The sequence below is a fragment of the Netta rufina genome (assembly GCF_964035555.1).
Source record: "Netta rufina genome assembly, chromosome: 17".
Lineage (NCBI taxonomy): Eukaryota > Metazoa > Chordata > Aves > Anseriformes > Anatidae > Netta > Netta rufina.
Genome location: NC_140141.1, coordinates 973,375 through 991,970, shown reverse-complemented (window position 1 = coordinate 991,970; position 18,596 = coordinate 973,375). Strand labels below are relative to the sequence as shown.

At 39.4% G+C, this 18,596-nt stretch overlaps 1 protein-coding gene across 1 annotated transcript in view; it reads right to left on the bottom strand.

Annotated features, from left to right (window-relative positions):
- The window catches only part of TMEM132B (transmembrane protein 132B), a gene marked incomplete at both ends in the record, with an annotated part of 250,739 nt that overhangs the window by 59,120 nt on the left and 173,023 nt on the right, over positions 1–18,596 (bottom strand). Inside the window, one exon of the mRNA XM_084297142.1 lies at positions 17,594–17,780. Coding sequence (XP_084153268.1) covers positions 17,594–17,780 — 187 coding nt within the window. The remainder of the gene's footprint in view (positions 1–17,593; positions 17,781–18,596) is intronic.

Genomic DNA, 18,596 nt, shown 5'->3' with positions numbered 1-18,596 from the left:
GGAGAGTGGAGAGGCAGGTGACCTATTCTCTGTAAACACCAGTGATAGGACCCGTGGGAATGGTGTTAAGCTGAGGCAGGGGACGTTTAGGCTGGACATCAGGAAGGGGTTCTTCACCAAGAGGGTGGTTGCACACTGGAACAGGCTCCCCAGTGAAGTAGTCATGGCACCAAGCCTGTCTGAATTTAAAAAGCGACTGGACTGTGCCCTTAGTCACATGGTCTAAACTTTTCGGTAGACCTGTGTGGTGCCAGGAGTTGAACTTGATGATCCTTATGGGTCCCTTCCAACTTGGGATATTCTATGATTCTATGACTCTATAGGCAATTCTGTGACATATCCTCCTTACAAGCATTAGGGGGAAATACACATGTTTATTTTTAAATGCCACGCTCCTCCTGTAAGCGTGAACTAATACTGTAACATTTCCGATGCAAACACCATTACGGTGTCATTCTAGGATTTGGGCATTTTATCATATTTCCTTGGGGCTAAATTCTACTCTAAGACACATATATTTGTCTCACAGGAACTACTAGAGCTGCTGGCTGTGCAGATCTGTGTGTAGGAGGGCAGAACTTAGTCTTTTTATTTACAGTACTATTAATTAAATTACTGCAATTAAGTATCAAATCAAATCACACTAAGTTAAGAACACAGAAGTCAGAATCATAGCTTGTGTTAAGGCTAATGGGAGCTACATGTGGTTAGTATTTAATGTGTCTCTCTATAAAACATACCCCAAGGGGCATAGCTTAAAGTGACACACAATGAAAATAAAATTTTATGCAAATAATTTTTTATGATTTCCTGGGTTTTGTATCATATCCAGTCATTTGTGTGGGTCTCCTGCTGTTGTTTTCTTATAGGTGAATTACCCTAAGTGAAACAGAAAAGCTTTATAAATGACAGTTTCTGATCAGCTCAGAGCAGCCAATAACATGCCACAAGCCTGCCACCTTGCACTTAGTGCAGGGCACATTCTTCAATGACAAATCCATTCAAGTTTATAATTCTCTAATTATGATTAGAAAATTTATGATTTGCTAATTTTCTTATTTTCTATGGGTTTCTAATGAACTATAATAATAATCGACATTTCTGCAAACAAGTCAAAGGTTTAATAAAAACTCAAACCACCCTCTTTTCTTCACCACCAGGCCCACGGGAGTGCCGAGGAGCAGCAGGGCTGGAGCCCCAGGACTGCTGGTGCAGTGGCCAGCAGCTGTGGCAGGAACCTTCCTGGGATGAAACTGTCCCCAGGTCCTTCTTTGAGCAGTAGCAAGTGCATCCCCCAGCCTGCTGGCCACAAAGCAGGAGGCAAGATCCATCACTGCAGAGGTTTTGCACTACCTAGGGCATGAAGGGAATCCCCAAAAACCTGGAGGGTTTGCCATGACGGTGAAGGGGAAGGACTGAGGTTTCTGTTGCTTGCACTGTTGTTGGTGAACAGAAACAGTTAAGCAGGAGCCCTCCCTTACGGAGTCAAACAGCTGCTTAGAGACAAGTCAGCACTGAAACAGAAAATGTTGTTATTGAATCAGTCCTGGTAGGCTCTTGTATTCTGAGTTTAATGCTTTTTGAGAATTTTACAGCAAGGAAAAAAAGAAAAAAGAAAAAAAAAAGTTTATCCATTGATCAAGTTAGCACAAAACCCCATGTGCCTATATTTGCAACAGGCAAAAAACATTAAGAAGATTCAATATTTATGTAGTATGCTATGGAAGTTCAATAGCAAAATCCAATATAATTTCCCAATTAAAATCACCTGTAGTTGACTTACATCCATTAATATTACCTCAAGTCACTGTATACTGAAGCTATCCACACAATATTGTTATGTGAACATACCTAGGTTAAAAATTAGTAATTACTGTCTAGACAATTCACTGTTAGCTATAGCTGAGTGAATGTAATGAATAATTTATTCAATGAATTTTGCATTCCTTTTCCTCTTTGCGAATTGCTTAGTTAGGAAAACTTGAAAATGCACTCATTTATCAGAATTATTTTCTGTGACTAATTGTTAACATGAATACCTTTCCACCACACAAAATTATTTGAAATTGAAGTTTGAAATTCACATTATTCTCTGTATAGGCTGTGGAGGCCACTAGGATTGTTGTTACTTTTTTTCTTGACCAAGTAATTGTGTAACTAGGAACAATGCCAAAGTGCTCTTAAAAAAAAAAAAAAAGAAAGAAAAAAGAAAAAAAAAGTTTACTTAAGTAAACTTACATTTTAAGTAAGTTATGCAATTAAGAAAACTATGCAATTTATAAACAGTAAGTAATATTAAATTTCAAGATTTCAAGTAGCAAATTCACACTGAAAATAAATGATAAATATGAACTTCTTTTGATGCATCAGTCCTTCATCAGTCCTTCGGAGAGCCAGGACCTAGATTTTGCGTGGGAGTTTCCAGTGCACCTAAGACTTTATTAAAGGACCAACCTGAGGCACAAATGCCTCAGTAAAAATCTTTGCACAGCCTCCTTTTTAGCTGACCTAACCAAGGTCCCTAGATACATCCATGCATCACAAACTTCTAGAAAAGTGACTGGAAGAGGGTTTGGACCCTAAGTCTCCCCCTTGTCCAACCATAAGAACTAAAGCAGCCGTAAGAGCCACTACTTGGGCACAGGTGTTTAGGAGCTAAACAGCAAACCATTCAAAAAAAAAAAACAAAAAAAAAAAAAAAAAAAAAAAAAAAAAAAAAAACATGCAGTGACTATCTCTTGGTGTCTTAGCTTTCAGAAACCCATTCATGAAATGCTCTTAAAAATCTCGAATTCTGTAATCTTGACTCACACCACTCCACTGTCTGAGGGCTATCGCATTTTACAGTGCTGAAGTTTTGCTTTTAACATAGACTGCTAGTCCCTAGAAACCAGATAATATTACGGGGTAAACATTTCTGGTTTCTGTTGGCAGAGTTAGATTTTAACTGGCAATCTAGAAGCAAAAGGCTAAATAACCATCACAACTCCCTATTCTGACGAAAAATTCAATGGCATATTTTCCCCTTTGAAACTCAATTTTACTTAGGTGAGCCTCAAAATGGAGGCTGAAACAATGATTGCTTTTAACTCCACACCAGATCAAATGCATTTTGACATCCATACTCTAAGGAAAAAATAACACACTAATGAGAGACAGAGATCAAATTCTCATTTGTGACAAATCTCTAGCAACATGAAGTATATGTATGTCAAGCATGTTAACCCATACCAAAATGCTGCAGTGACCAGGTGGCTCTGAATTTTCTTCCTATCAAACTTCAGTTCTTGTGGCTTCCCCTCTTTCTCAGAGCCAAGGCAACACTACAGGAATAACCTTGCTCCTGCCCATCCTTATGGGCAGGACAACACAAGGAAACGGGACATGTACAGGAACAGGGATGAATGAAGTGCTCTAGCCAACCTGCAATTGTTCAATGACATTCTCTGCCTTTTTCCTCCTACACTTTGCAATACAACCCTTAGGAGACTGCACAAGAAGGAATAGCAAATGCTGGCTGTGATCAGTGTGCAAGTCCAGGAAAGGTTCTGCCTCTGCAGGACCTGAGAAGAGCAGGTTCGGGCTCTCTTCCAAGCTCCAGCACAAGCGACACCCCAGTACCAGTCTCACGGCGCTGAGGTTTTGGGCAGTGGCATTCCCAGAAGCTGGGAAGGCAGGGACTCCTGTCCCTGCCATCTCAGTGCATTTACCAACCCAGAATCAGAAGATGCCAAAGGTCATGCAAAAGTAAATTCGCTTCTCACTGCCTTTGACCATGGATTTCAGTGGGATGCCAGCATTCATCCCCTGAAACTCACTGCCCCCATTTCTTCCCCTGTTCACGTGGCCACAGCAGGAAGTGCATTTGTCACCTCTCAAATAACCTGCAAATTGCAGCCTGCTCCTCTCTGCTCTCTTAAGCACTGACGGCCTCTCCCACAGAGGAACTGTGAGAGCAGTCCTCTGCGCTGGACTGCTCTCGAACAGGCTCACAGGAAAGCCCCAACCAGTACCAAATGCAGTTTTGGCCTCCAGCTCCACTAGAGGCAGAGCTGTGAAACTGCTAATTCAACAACTCCAGAACTGGGCAACACAGAAAATTACAAGGCTGTCCCAAAGCACTGTGTTGGAGTACCTCAATTATCTTAATAAAGCTGTAGCTTAACATTTTCAGTAAAGTTAAGGCACCTTTGGATGATATTTATTTATACACAGTAGCAGCTTATAGGCTACATTACAACTTCTACAGCTCTCTGATTACTGCTCTGCTCCATCCTTATGATGCTATTTTAATTGAATTTTAAAAAATAGAAATACATGTAAAATAATTACTAAACCTAATCAGTATTGTTGCCATGTAAATCAGAAGTAACTATATAGAGGTCAGTGCCAGCTTTGAACAAGAGTTCAGTTAAATACAAATGAGTGTTTAAAAAGAAAAGCTTTCAGTGCAGCAATATGTACATAAGAAGCATGGTACTGCATCTGCTTGGCAAGAACCTGGTTCATTTGCATAAGCTAAGAACTGTATGCAACACTCACACATGTACACACAATACAAAATTAATACATGCGGAAGGGACTCGGCTTGCTGTACATCTTACAAATACAGACTGACAATTAAATAGTCCTAATAAGACTTACTCTCCAGCTAGCAGAACAGTTCAAAAACAAACATAATTTTGTTCACATGTGCCCATTATATTCATGTGCTGATTTAATTAACAGTAATTTCAGCATCTCTGAGATTTCTTCTCTGTTTTACAAATGATGCCCTTTTGATGAGGACTTTAGTTCAAATTACTGGCCAATCAGCTGTAGACCAAGACTAGAATGCTAAGTTAATTGGCAATAAAACTACAATGAGCACTCTGGAAAAAATTACAGATGAGCTAAATTATTGGGTAATTGTTAAGGAACAAGAAGAGTCTAATTTTAGGTAACCAAAGTAAAGGGAGCTCTGTGGCTCCCTTCAGCACACTGTGATTCCTGTTCTGGGTCCTGTTAATGGTCTGTGCTGCTCACAAAAATCAATTCAGGTTGGCTCAAGTCTTTCCTCTTGCCATCACTTGTCAGGAGGCTCCCCGTGCCTTTATCCCTGGCCTGCAGGAGATCCGACTGCTCCTGATCACATGTCAAGGGACCCCTTGTCAGCTCGCACTGAGCTCCCATCAGCAAATTTTTCATCAAGATAGGAGAAGGAAACCTAAAGGAACAGAGGCAAACAAATAGTCCTCTGGAGGCAGCACAGTCGTATCAGCTCAGCAGAAGAGCACCTCTTAGCATTTTCCTCTGCACAGTTATTATTGGAACCACTTACTCCTCATAATAATTTACTGCCTCTGCATCCCTGGAGAGGGTTTTCTAAGAGTAGTAACTTTGCAGATGGAACAAAGAGACCCAAGATCACTCTGTCTGCAAGAATACCTGGATGTCCTCCTACCCTTCACGTAAGGAGAACATGTTAACTTTTCCAAATACAGCTTTATTTAGAAACACCTAATGGAAGCCACTCCAGGTATCTGTCAATCAAGTCTGAATTACAGTTCTTTTCCCAAGATGCAGGTGCACAATAATTCAGGCACTATTATTCCCATCTTCAGAAAGAAACATCTCCAGACCACTGTGCTCTTACCAGGCAAAGAGAAGTGGCAATGCCTCCACGCAGACAGATGAATCAGGCCACACCACTCAACAGACACAGCCACACAGCACTGGGAGGAGATGGGTGGTGTTGGAGGGCAGAGTGGGAAAAGGTGTTCCCATTATCCTTCCCCAGCACTTCCCTGCCTCGGTGACCGTTAACTAGTTCCAAAACTGCATTTTAGAGTGAGGACAAGGTAGAAAAGCAAAGCTAGACTTAGGACATTCCTCTGAAGACAGGTGCTGGTGTAGGATCAAAGCGGGCACTCCCATGGCATAGGCAATGCTACCCCATTCCTGGTGGCTTACAGACAGGGAAGTTTTTAATAAGAGAATATAAAAAGCCAATTTGTTGGTTTGGATGAGCCTTTGTTTCACAGGGTAATCGTAAGTGTTCTTCCAAACTGCAAACATCTAGCAATATGTGGTCAAATCACTGCAATTTGGTAAGCTTCAGAGTGATTTCCAAGAGGGGAATTAGTGGAAAATACTACCTTTAGGACTTGATTCTGAGCAGCTTGCAACAGGATCTGTGAAGCACTTGGCACCAGTACGCCCTGCATATTCATTAATGTTTTGGACTGTGGTTGTAACAAGTATCAAAAAGTGTATCTAATGTTATAAAAGAAAATTATTGGTTCACAGTGGAGTAACATGGTGCTTTTACCCAAGCAGGCATAAAACATGAGTATGAAATCCCTCGTATAATCTCTAGCTATTGTCGTTCAATGTTTATCATCCAACACAGTTGAATACAATTCTTATCTTTGATGGATGTGGCACACAATAGCTGTTTTCTTGAGTGCATCATAAATATTAATAGTATTCACAGAGCTTCTTAAAATTTGTCATGCCACATTGCGTTTGCAGAAACATTAAAAATGCCATTATTTTTGTCCCACCAATAGCAAATTCTTTTTTCGGTTTCTTTCTTTCATTCTTACTCTCAGAATTAGATGGTGGAGTACATTTAACTGAGCAGAGGGAAAGAAAAAGGAATAATGGATGGCACTGAGCAATTCCAAGACCTAGTTGAGATGCCCAGAATGAGAATGAAAGGGAAAAAATGTCAGATTGTTTGGAATATACGGTTCACCCAGAACTGAAACACTTCATGAAACTGAGATTTGGCTGGAATTTCATTTTTGGAAGAAAAACAAGAAAGAAGTTTGACATTATCATAGTTATCCTATTCTGCCATATTTAGAATGGGACATTTTCACCTAGGGAAAAAAAACTTTTCTTCAAAATTAAATATTTGCACATTATTTAATCAAGTTTAAGCAAATAACTGAGTACTACAAGGAAAGATATTCTTCCTCTGTTAAACAATTTTGATTAATCTAAAATAGCTTCCCTGAATGTCCGTTCACAAATGATGTTGAAATTTCTCAGCTGTTTTCAGTCAGAGCACAGCTCATTTGAGCATTCCTTGTGGCATGCACTCCCCACATTTCTTTCAGCACATTTCAGAGTCAAAGTCTTCCCCTGGATCAAACTTAATAATATCTTCAGTGGTTTGTATTTTGGATGACATATTTCAAGAAATCTTTTTGAATTTCATCTTTCTCCATAAAATTCACTCTGCACTTGTCAGAACAGCCTTACAAAACAAAGCCATTTAATTCCCTATGACAATTAATTTAAAGATGGTAATAATTGCATAAGATACTATCTCTGCTACAGAGACGTAGAACACTCACTATGGGCACAGGAAATATAATAATACAAATTTCTCTTTTTTTTTTTCTTTCTCCACAGTATTTAATTTGCTTTGAGTTTAAAAGCCTTCCATTGTGAGGTTTTAGGGAAGCTCAAGGGTTCACTCCTGCTCCCATTAATCAATGTTAAAACACACTTAGAAATCTGCAATCCAAGAATTTCAGATTCTGGTTTTATTAGGAGAAAAAATAACCTTGATAGTCCCTGATATTGCTGGGATGAAGCTCTACTCTCTCTTGAATTGACTTTTAAATATTTTTCCCTTGTAATAATGGATTTTGTAAATTACAAAATCACATTCTTGTGGTTCATTTTGAATGTAAAATAAAACAGAGACCCGCTGCATAATTTTAAAGGCAACTGGAAGGCCAAAGGTCAAAACGATTTCAAGTAAGAAATACGCATTAAGTACAATGGATAAACACACATGAGACTTTCTGCACATAAAATACATTTTCACCAACCTTCAAAAAATATGTAAATCATCTGGGTTTGCTAGAAATGACTGATCCTATCCTGATATTTTTGACACTCTAGGTTCAAGCATTCTGAGGTTTTATAACTGACCCCAGAGAGAGGGAAGAAAAGAGGCTGCTAAGTTTGACATTTTCTTAGCTTTGTTTAAGGTGAAGGTAAGCTGCTTTCTAAGGCTAGGTCTTATTCCATCTTGGCTTGGCAGTGCTCTTTTGATTGGCATGTGAATGTAAGCTATATTGACATTAGCAAAAGTAATTTCTGTAGGAAAAACAAAAATCTGTAAAGGATTTTTTATTTTTAGACACTCTCTTTCTGATAGCAGGATTCAATAGTGTTCTGTGCCAAAACATGGACACTCAAATTCACATTACTTCAGGCAACTTTTAACTTGTACTGAATTAAAATGAATGTGCAGGAGAAATCTTTTCCCCAAAGAAGGACACATGAGTTGTCATGACTGAAAGTCATGGTAGAATCTGAATACAGGAACAGGGCATGATTTCAGCAGACCCACAGGGAGAAGCTACAAAACACACGATTTCTGAACTTCAAACTTTGCTTGTTTGAGTAGAGGGTCAGGCAGGCACAGCTCAACCTGGACAACCACTGCAGACCACTGCAGCATCTCCCTGGGTGTGGATCTGCCTCAAGTTTGTGCCACGGCCTCAGCTTGTTTGAGGGTTTTCACAGCAAGCGTTTTCACCCTCCTTGGGCGTGGGACAACATTCACAGTCAAGACATCCAAGTCCCATCTCCGTAATGTAGGGCAGACCAAAACATGTGTTTACAGAGGGTTATTTTATCAATAATTTTTGGAAACCTTCCCGCAAAAATATTTTACATTTTCAGTTGAACCATGAAGTTGGAAACACATACAGCCCTTACTGGGGAAGAGGTATCAGAACACAACAGCAATGGGCTCTCCATAACGAAAAGCACAAGGCCATGCCATCTCCTCTGCAAATGGGGATTTGATGGCATCCTCCCCGGCTGCAGTTACCCTCCTATGGCTCACTGGCCACATGGCAGCCAAAGCTAGAAGCACATTAAAAAAATACCATCACCCTGCACTCCTGCATTTCCTAAAACAAATAAGCAAAGTGTTGCACTCAGCAATTCCCTTTCAGCCTGAGTTATAGAAATAGGCATCTTTGAGGACCATTTTTCCTGGGTGTTCTTGTCAGCACGTTTGCTAGCAGCAACTGGAGAAGCTATTATTCAGCCTCCCATTTAAAAGAAACCTTACTAGAATATATACAGCCATCTGTGGTTCTAAGTGATTCACAACATTAGTCAACCATTAGTCAACCAAGAACTTATGTTTTTGGGGAGGAAACAAGATTTCTGAAGACATAGATTAAATGCTTGTAGTATATACAGAGATGTTTCAGGCTAAAGGGCTGAGAGAACAGTGAAACATTGATTGCTGCATTTGAGAAACACTTTAGAATAATGAGAGATTGGGAATTACAATCCAATTACTATACAAGAAAGGATCTGTAGCATGTATATCTAAAACACCAGTGATGCCAGTCACAGACCAAACCATCATTTTCCTGGATAAGACAAGCACACTAGAGATTCGTCTATTATTAAAGTTACTGTTCCATGAGCCTTCAGCCTCAGCTGGAACCTTCTTTTTAAAAAAAATTAAATTAAATTAAATTAATCTCCTCAATGTCTCATTCTTTACTTCAACCAAGTTCCTGGTTGCCTAGAAACTCTCTAAAAGACTTGGAGTCTTCTTTTTTTATTTGCCCATAACCATTAGATAACAGATTAATGCAACCACATTTATTTGTGACAGAAACCTGGATGACAGGCTCAAAACTGGTGACTCATCTGTTTCTTCTACTCCAGGAGTCAGGCTCTGCTGGCTACCTTGTTACTCGCAACTTTCTATAACTATGGAAATTATAGATCATGTCTGTTTAGGTCAGAGGAGGTAACTGAGACTTGTATTCCCACTGTATAGACAGGATTTATCTGTGCTATCAATTTCTATAATTAGCAAGGCATACACTTCACAAGGTTATTATATTAAAATGAATCAAGGCATCTAGTTTAGATCCCACTTTAAAATGCTCTGACGTATCTGGCAGATGCCTAAAACACATCTTCTGATGCATTACACATCAACCATTTCACAACTCACATCTGACTTAAATGCCATAAAATTTGTTTTAAAAAAATCACCTGCAGAGCTTATATTTAATAAGTGTAATATCAAAAGTCTGATTCTGATATCCACTAACATAACAAAACAGTGGGACCAAAAAGACCTTCCAATGTGGTTTTGTCCCGTGTTCTCCCTTTGATCTGCTGTTGTACTGGGTCTGGCTGGAATGTTAACTTTCCCAGCAGCAGCCCATACAGTGCCGTACTCTGTACTTGTAGCTGGAACAGCAGTGTTATCACACCAGTGTTGTGTCTACTGCTGAGCAGCAGTGGAACAGCATTGGGCCTTTCTCTAACCCTCCTAGGGGGTGGGCAAAAAAGTGAGGAGAGAAACATCACTAGGGCAGCTGACCTAAACCAATCAAAGGGATATTCCGTACCATGTGGTGTCACACTCAGCAATAAAAGGTGGAAACAGGAAGAAGAGGGGAGGGGTGGGCTCTCGTTGAGAAGACGTCGGTCCTCCTCTCGAACACCGGCTGCGTGCGTTGAGGCCTTGCTTCAAGGACGTGGTCAATCATTGCTCATTTGTGGGAAGTAGAGAGTAATTTCTTTCCTCTGCACTTCCATATAGCTTTCATTTATTTTGTTTGTTTGTTTTCCTCCCTTTTTCCCCTTTCCCTTTTATTTCCCCTTAGTTAAATTGTTTAGTTCATGGTAGTCTTTATTTAATTATTATAATTATTTCCCTTTAATTAAATTATCCTTATCTCAACCCGTGAGTTGTTCTTTGCTTTACTTCTCCCCCTCCTTATCTAAAGGAGGGGGAGTGAGAGAGTGGTTGTGGGGTTTAGCTGCCCAGCACGGTAAAACCACCACAGCTGTTCTGCTCAAAACGATGAAAATGGATAACCTTTCTATTTCGGGGGACTTTAGTTCCACATGTTAATCTGTACACCAGGTGTTGGAAGAATCAATTATCAGAGACATTTATTGTCAAAAAGAAAACAAAATAAGCCTCACAGGAGCAAAGCAGCTGACATTTTCATCTGACAGTGCATTACTGAGCATTAAACTGAGCAGCCGGGCACAGATCCTCAAAGGTTTTTAGGGACGTTTTTGTATCGTGCAGCAGGGCAGGGCAAGGCAACAGTGCTCACGCCAGATGCCTGCATGCTGCCTCCAAAGCAGCTACCTCAGGACAGTGTTCATCCTCTTTCATTTCCTTCAGGTAACATTTCTTAGCAGCTTTTTCCTCTTACAAACTTATGGTAAAAAAAATTAAGACAAAACTGCATCTTCCTTCTGCTCTCCTCCAGAGAAAACTCCAAGAGTCAAATATTCCGGCTTCTTAGTAAGCCTCAAATTAAGGGAGTAATCCTCCCATCCATGCATTTTTACCTGAATTAAATCGGCTTAAATAGTTATGCACAGCTTTAGGTGATAAAACAGCATTTACAGTCTTCAAAAGCCACTCATCTGTGCTGTCATTAGTTCTTGACGGTATAAATCCTACCTCTTTTCTAACTGAAACAGTTTTTAGAGATATTAAACAGTATTATTGGGAGATTTTTTCCTAAGTGTTTTTAAAAGTACCTTTGGGGTACAAAAAGTGAGTCACAAATCATTCAGAAACAGGTAAAACTGAGTAAGTGTGACTTAATTTCCACGTAATTTTCAATTCTTATCAAGCTCGGCGTATTCAGGTCTGATTAATTAATGCCTGTAACGTGTTCAGAAAATATAAAGTGCTACATAAATACTGAATAATAATAGTGTACTTAAGGAAAAAAAATAATTTGATAATTTGCATGGAGTTTTAGGAATTAACATTTATTTCTTTTCACTATGTATAAAGGCCTATCCAATCCCTTTTACTAGCACAAAATGCTCTAGCAGTTACAGGACAATGGGGCACCATGTACTTTATGTGAGACAGTTCACAGAAAATGAATTTAGAATGATCTGTGAAGTTGCATTTATAGAGGAATGCAGACAGACTGTTTTAATTCATTTTCAAATCCACATTTCCTCCTAGCAAGAACCTAACCACACAGCTTCTGGGACTAACACTCAGCATGATTTCAGAGGTTGTTACAGTTTGGTGCTAAGAGTTTTCTTGGTCTCTTGTCCAAAATCTTAGAATTTCACTGACCACTGCTAAAGCAGTCTGAAAAAAGTAGGAGAAACAATCATGTACTTCCTTATGTGAGAAACACTCCGTAGCCAATAACTTAGGCTCAGGCGAGGATCTCAGTAAAGTAGTAATTTATTCGCGATTGCAATGGCGGGCGCCCCACAAGCAGGAGAGAGCGCATCTACTAGTTCCAAAACACAGTTTATATACCTTTTGATGGCAGGACCCTCCCCTGTTTCCCCACTGAGTGGGTAATCCAGATTCACAATCTATCTGATGCTTCACAAACAATGCATGGCTTTCAGTCGCCGGCCTGTTAAATTTCAAATTTCTTTTGACATTTTTACTGCTTGAAGTGGTAATGTTTCTTCACTTATCTGACTTGACTTGACACCGTGATTTTCACCTAATTGTCCTAAGGAGTCTGATTGTCTGCATTTTACAAGGTCGCCTGCTAAACTTTCTTATCACTGTAAGCATATCTCAGTACCACATTCCCTCCTTCTAAACAATGTAACTCTGCAAAAACAACATTTCTATTCCCACACTTACATATTTATATCTGGGTATTTTATGACATCTTTTCTCAATACACATATTTTATACTTCTACAGCAATGCAAGAGCAGAATTATGCATATGTGCAATTAAGAAATCCTATCAAATTTATTTTCTTGCTCAGAAGGGGGGAATTTTCCAATATAGCTTTCTTTACAGAAACAAAACCATCCAGGAAAAAAAAAGACAGGCTATTAGTATAAACACTTCAAGGACACAAGTGATCAGTTACTTTACAAAACAAGCACTAGGTAGGATAGGTATGTAAGGCCCAGAATCCTCTCTGATCATCCCAGCTTAAGTCAATGAACGCTGAATCCTGGACAAAATAAACAATCTGTTTCTAAAATGGTGCAAAATGCACACAGCAATACCATCTGGGATCAGATTGTAAGTAAGGCTGGAAACAGTGCCAGTGATACCATTAGTGCTTTGCACTCTGAATTGATTTTGAATCAGTGCTCCAGTCACGTGCTAGGAGGTAGTAAGTCCATGTTTAAATGCAGAAAAACTCTTCTGTTTGTTTTGGAGTGGCCATTTACCCTTGTATGTCTTTTCACATCTCCAAACAATCCTCATAAAACCAAATGTTTCTTCCCCATAAGGCTTTGGCTGAATGTAGGCAGATTAGGTTGCTTCCTCCTTTCCCACACCCACCTCAGCAGCTGGGAGCAAAGGAAATCATGGTACAGCTTAACTAGAGCATTCCCACTATGTTCCTCTACATGTATAATAAGGGCTACAGGATTGAAGCCTCTCAGCAGGCATCTGATTTACAGGCAGAGACATAAGAATGACTCCACAAATAAAGTCCTTACTGCAGCAGTCAGGTTACCACAGCTGTCATCCAAACCAGCTCCTGAGACAGGTGGAGGTTGCATGCACTTGTGATCACCCATCTTGGTATTTTCTCTTTTCTCTGCTGTGTTAGCCACATTCCCACTCTGTCCTCTCTGCGCACCCTCCTACTCCACACAATGTCTACATTGCCCACCCAGAAGGGGAGAGATGACTTTCAGAAAGCAAATCCTGAACCACTGAGCTATGCTGCTTCCATCTGGATGTAGTTCCCTTGGAAATCCCAACTGTCTGGCCCTGTGCAATTATTTAAACTGGATGTTTCAATTAGAAGAAGCTCAAGGATTTGGGAAGAACGGCCCAATGATGCAGAAAGAGGACTCGTTCAGTATGAAATTTCATTTCATTCTCTTGCAAATGTTTTATTTATTTATGTATTTTTAATGCATTGAATTTGGCAATAAGTAACATTCAGATTTATTCCAAATGAAAATGAATAGTTTGGGGCAATTCCCAACAGTCCAAGATTACATTTTAGTCCTCCTCTTCCAAAAAAAAAGATGAAAAAAAATTCCCCTAGCATTTTTACAGCTACCATAGAGAACGAAGTTACTTCCTAATGTCCTTACAAGGCTTCAAAAAGCTCCTTTCTGTACCCAGCATACAGGCGTTACCATTTGTCAGACTGCTCTCCCTGAGTTAAGTCAGACACCTCCTCACAGAGCAGACATAGAGCACAGCTGAGGGGTGCAGGCTTGGCCAGCATTTCACCTGCAGACTCTCCCTGGCCCTATTTCCTTCTTTGCATCTCAAAACAGTGCTTATTAATGTACTTCTGATTTGATACCAGAGATAAACTGCCAGAAATAAACTGCAATATTAATTCATTATAGCAAGACTGTCTGCTAATAAGGAGCTATTTTTTGCTACACAATGTGCAAAAATCAGCTGTATCTTCACTAAAACCCCAAAGCAAAAAAAAAATAATAATTAAAAAAAAATCTCTCTCACGTTTGCTACCAAATGTAAATGTTAAGAACATCAGATTTGATGTTAAGAGCTTCATAAACCCAGTAAAGCAAGAAATCAGCTCTTTTCATCATGCTATTATTCAAATGTTACCATGCAGTCTATCTACCACATCTTTATCTACAAAAAAAAAAAGCAAGCTGCTAACAAGGAAAATATCCCCACTGCTGTCTCAAGTCACCACAATGCAATGACAGAAAAAGTCATCTGGGGGCTCTTTCTGTTTTATATTGCTTGTTTAAGAAAGTAGCATGGAAAACAAAGATGAACTCACGATCAACTGCAGCAACAAAACACAGATACTCTAGACTATGTGGATGGGATCTCTTCATATTTAAAGACCCAAAGCAGCCTACAGAGATGCATACATTAACATTTGTCTTATGATCACAGAATCATAGAATATCTCAAGTTGGAAGGGACCCAAAAGGATCATGGAATCCAACTCCTGGGTCCACACAGGACCACACAAAAATCAGACCCTATGTCTGAGAGCACTGTCCAAATACTTCTTGAACTCCTGAAGCTCAGGGCTGTGACCACAGCCCTGGGGAGCCTATCGCAGTGCCTGAGCACCCTCTGGGTGCAGAACCTTTCCTTAACACCTAGCCTGACCCTCTCCTGATAGCTCCATTCCTTTCCCTCGGGTCCTATCTTAAATCTCTTAAGAAAGTTCATTGATGTTCTGCAGAATTTCACAGTTCATTCCTTCTCCAATAAGCATGTAAACTATGATTACATCCATCTCAGTCCACTTAGTGGAAGGAAATCTCTTCCTATCCAGCTTTATGACACTGAACTGCATTTCTTCATGCAATGTGGACGTTGTTCCCCTTAATAAGAGGTTTTGGTAATCTCAGTAGAACATTCACTCCTGCAAATCAAGAACGAAATGTTGTGCTCAAACCTTAAATTCTCCAAGGAGATACACATTTTCACCCATGTGAACAAGTAATTTATGCTCCGTGCAAGTAATTTATGCTTAGTACAACAGCAAAGGCATGGAAACTCACAGGATTCTGGACCCTTCGGTGGTACTCTTCTGGAAGACCAAGGCCCAGGAGATGACAAAACTCTCCATTAGATACCACTTGCACTCAGAGGGAGGCTGCCTTGCTAATGAGTCAGGCAAATCTTGAAGAGGAATGAATGTTAAAATGTCTTTAGCTTGGTCAGAAACGTTGGGCTTCAGGAACACGCATCTCTGAATGGCACAGCACGATGCACAGAGCAATTATTTTTTGCTCCTGACTGGGCAACACAGTGCCAGAACCTGCACCAGTTAGTGACAATTAAATGAAGCAGCACCGCAAACTGGCAAGTGTACAGGGAAGAAATGCAAATACAAGCTGTTGTTCCTGCCACTGTTGTCATCAGTTCTTCTGTCAACCTAGGATCAAGCAAGTTAATGATGTTCACACGCAGCAACAAAATAATAGCCTACATGAGACCCCCATTTAAGGAGTAAGGTCATAAAATCACACAGGAAGTTTCTTGCTTTACTCCACAGTTAGTTTATAATGACAAAGTGTCTGAGATTAGATTAGCTCCAGTTCAGGTCCAGCCTCAGATTTCATCTAAGGACATTTAGAGACAGCTTAAGCAGCCAAGAGCTGCCATAACTGCAAAGAGATGAAGTGAAACCCCGGCAAAACCCTGCCAGACAGAAGCTAAGCTCTGATCTCTGATCCAACATTCACAATGAGCTTTTGGGTTGGACTTGCTTTTTATTTCCTTTTTTTTTTTTTTTTTTTTTTTTTTTTTACACCCGCAGTGCTCGGCATGGCACAAAATCCATGCTATCCATTTGGACACAGCACTGCTGTATGGAAGTCAGTTCACACACCACATTGTTTTTATTATATCCGATTCATCATCGCTACTTGATAATATTCCATCCATACAATCAGAGTTTTGTTTCATCTTCTCTAGCCATGCTGACTGCTTACATGCTTCAAAAAAGCACTGGAAGAAAATTCTCTATTGACTTTTCTGCATATAATTTCTCCTCTATCATTGGGCTGCCAATAAGTGCAGCCTTTGGCAGTAGGAACTGGAAATAATACTTATTTAGGGCCTTGTTTACTTTTAGAAGTATCTTTCCTTGCTTTTGCCCTACTGTGGAAAGCTAGTGGCCATGCAGAGGAAAATGCCAGTATTTCTGGGTTAATTAGTGTAACAGAACAAACACTGACAGACTGAGAAGGAAGGACAAGTGTTCATGAGAAAGTAAACAAATTGACCAGGTGTTTCTCAGGGAACTGGTGTAAGAGCCAGGTTCTCAGTTTTTCTTTTTTTTTTTCACTTTGTTTAAATGAATAAAAAAAAGGAGAAAGAGACTGGAGAAAAACAATTATCCCTTTAAAGGTTCCTAGATCCATTTTTCCATTTTACATAAATATCACTATTACTCTTTTACACCAGAATATTCCCACTGAAATTACTGGAATTGTGTCAGCTCAAAGTTGCTGCATTTGAGATTAGAAGTAGATACTTGCCTTTTTTTTTTTTTTTTTTTTTTTTTAATAAGCCATCAGCTGTGATTCTTCTGCATTTGTTCACCTTAAACCCTGCCTGGAAAATAAGTCAAGCACCTAAGTCTTCAGAAAATATTTTGTCATTTCTCTATGTCTCTGAGTGGACCTTTTATTAAATTGACAGTTTGCAGCTCACTGGTTTGTGTGGCTCTGTGGGGAGCAGCAAAGCAGAAAAAGGTCTAGTTGTTTGGTTTAGCAATGAAGTTTCCCCACACATGCATGACAATTTATTTTATTGAAAATGTCCCAGCTAATTGCACCATTTACCCTTAGAGCACATGCATGGCAGTCACATTAATACACCAGAAGACAATAGTGCCAAAGGAGCTATTACCATGTACCAGGCCAATAATCCACAAACGGTAAAGGATTTACACAAAAGACTCAAATGGTTTCCTAGGAGTCATTATGGCATATCAGGTAAATAAAATATTATTGAAATGTATTTTTTGCATTTCAGTCATTTGCAGCAGGTGCATAGGAAGTAGCACATAATGAAATGGTTCACATTCCCTTGAATACTACTGAGAATCAACAGAAACATTTAGCAAGAAGTAGCAGCAGCAGGTTCCTACCATTGCAAGGGGAACAATTCCAGCAAACATTGTTCGGCTGACAAAAATCTCAGAGACCACCAGTTCACTCAGGGAGTCATCTCGAGGGTACTCCACCTGCCAGGTAATTTGCTGGGCTCCTGCCAGGCTGCTAGCATTGTCAATCTCAAAGTCCATCTGCAGGATCTCATAGGAGGAGATGTTTGCTCTGGAGTAAATAAAAATAAAAAAATAAAAATTAAAAAAAAAGAATGCCCATAAAAGAAACATCAGTAGGATGTTAATAACAAAATATAAATATATTTTGACTTCTTTTTCCTATTCAACAGAAGGTTTATCATTGAATTCAACATGCAGACTCCAAGACACTGACAGAAACCTAAATCAAACTACACACTGGGCAATATACTTAAAAGATAAGGTGACAGTACATCTTGTACATCTTTAAGTTTGCTGACATGGAGTCATCTCACTCATTAAACTCAAGCGTTCATTCTCTGTAATCATGATGAACCTACAGAATAAAACCCAAACCCTGGGAACTGCATTGCACAGATTCTGCTAAATTATTCAATATAACATTATTATAATGTTGTTGCTGCAAATACTGATGCTCCAAAACAACAGAATACTTGACCATTCCTCATGCAGTATCAGAAATGAGCTTTTCTGGGGAAAAACAAGTCTTTCAAATGCAAACTTGTTTTTATCTCAGTGAAAAAATGGATTTGCGGAAATTATACATGATGATGAATGTGGGGTAGAATTTCCTTATTTTCGATTCATGAAAGTATTCTTTGCATCAGTGATGCAGACTTGTAATTGTATGGTGATCATTACGTATTTCTCATCTGGGAATAGAAGCTTAAAGGTAAAGAAATTGATGTAAATGCATAGCATTCAGAGCTCTATTTAAAAACCAATTCTCCTTTTGTTAACAACAACACTTAGCTCTCTCCTCTGGTCCAACAATATGTAAATATTAATAATTAATCCTCGGGTTAGAAAGACAGATATTTTTATC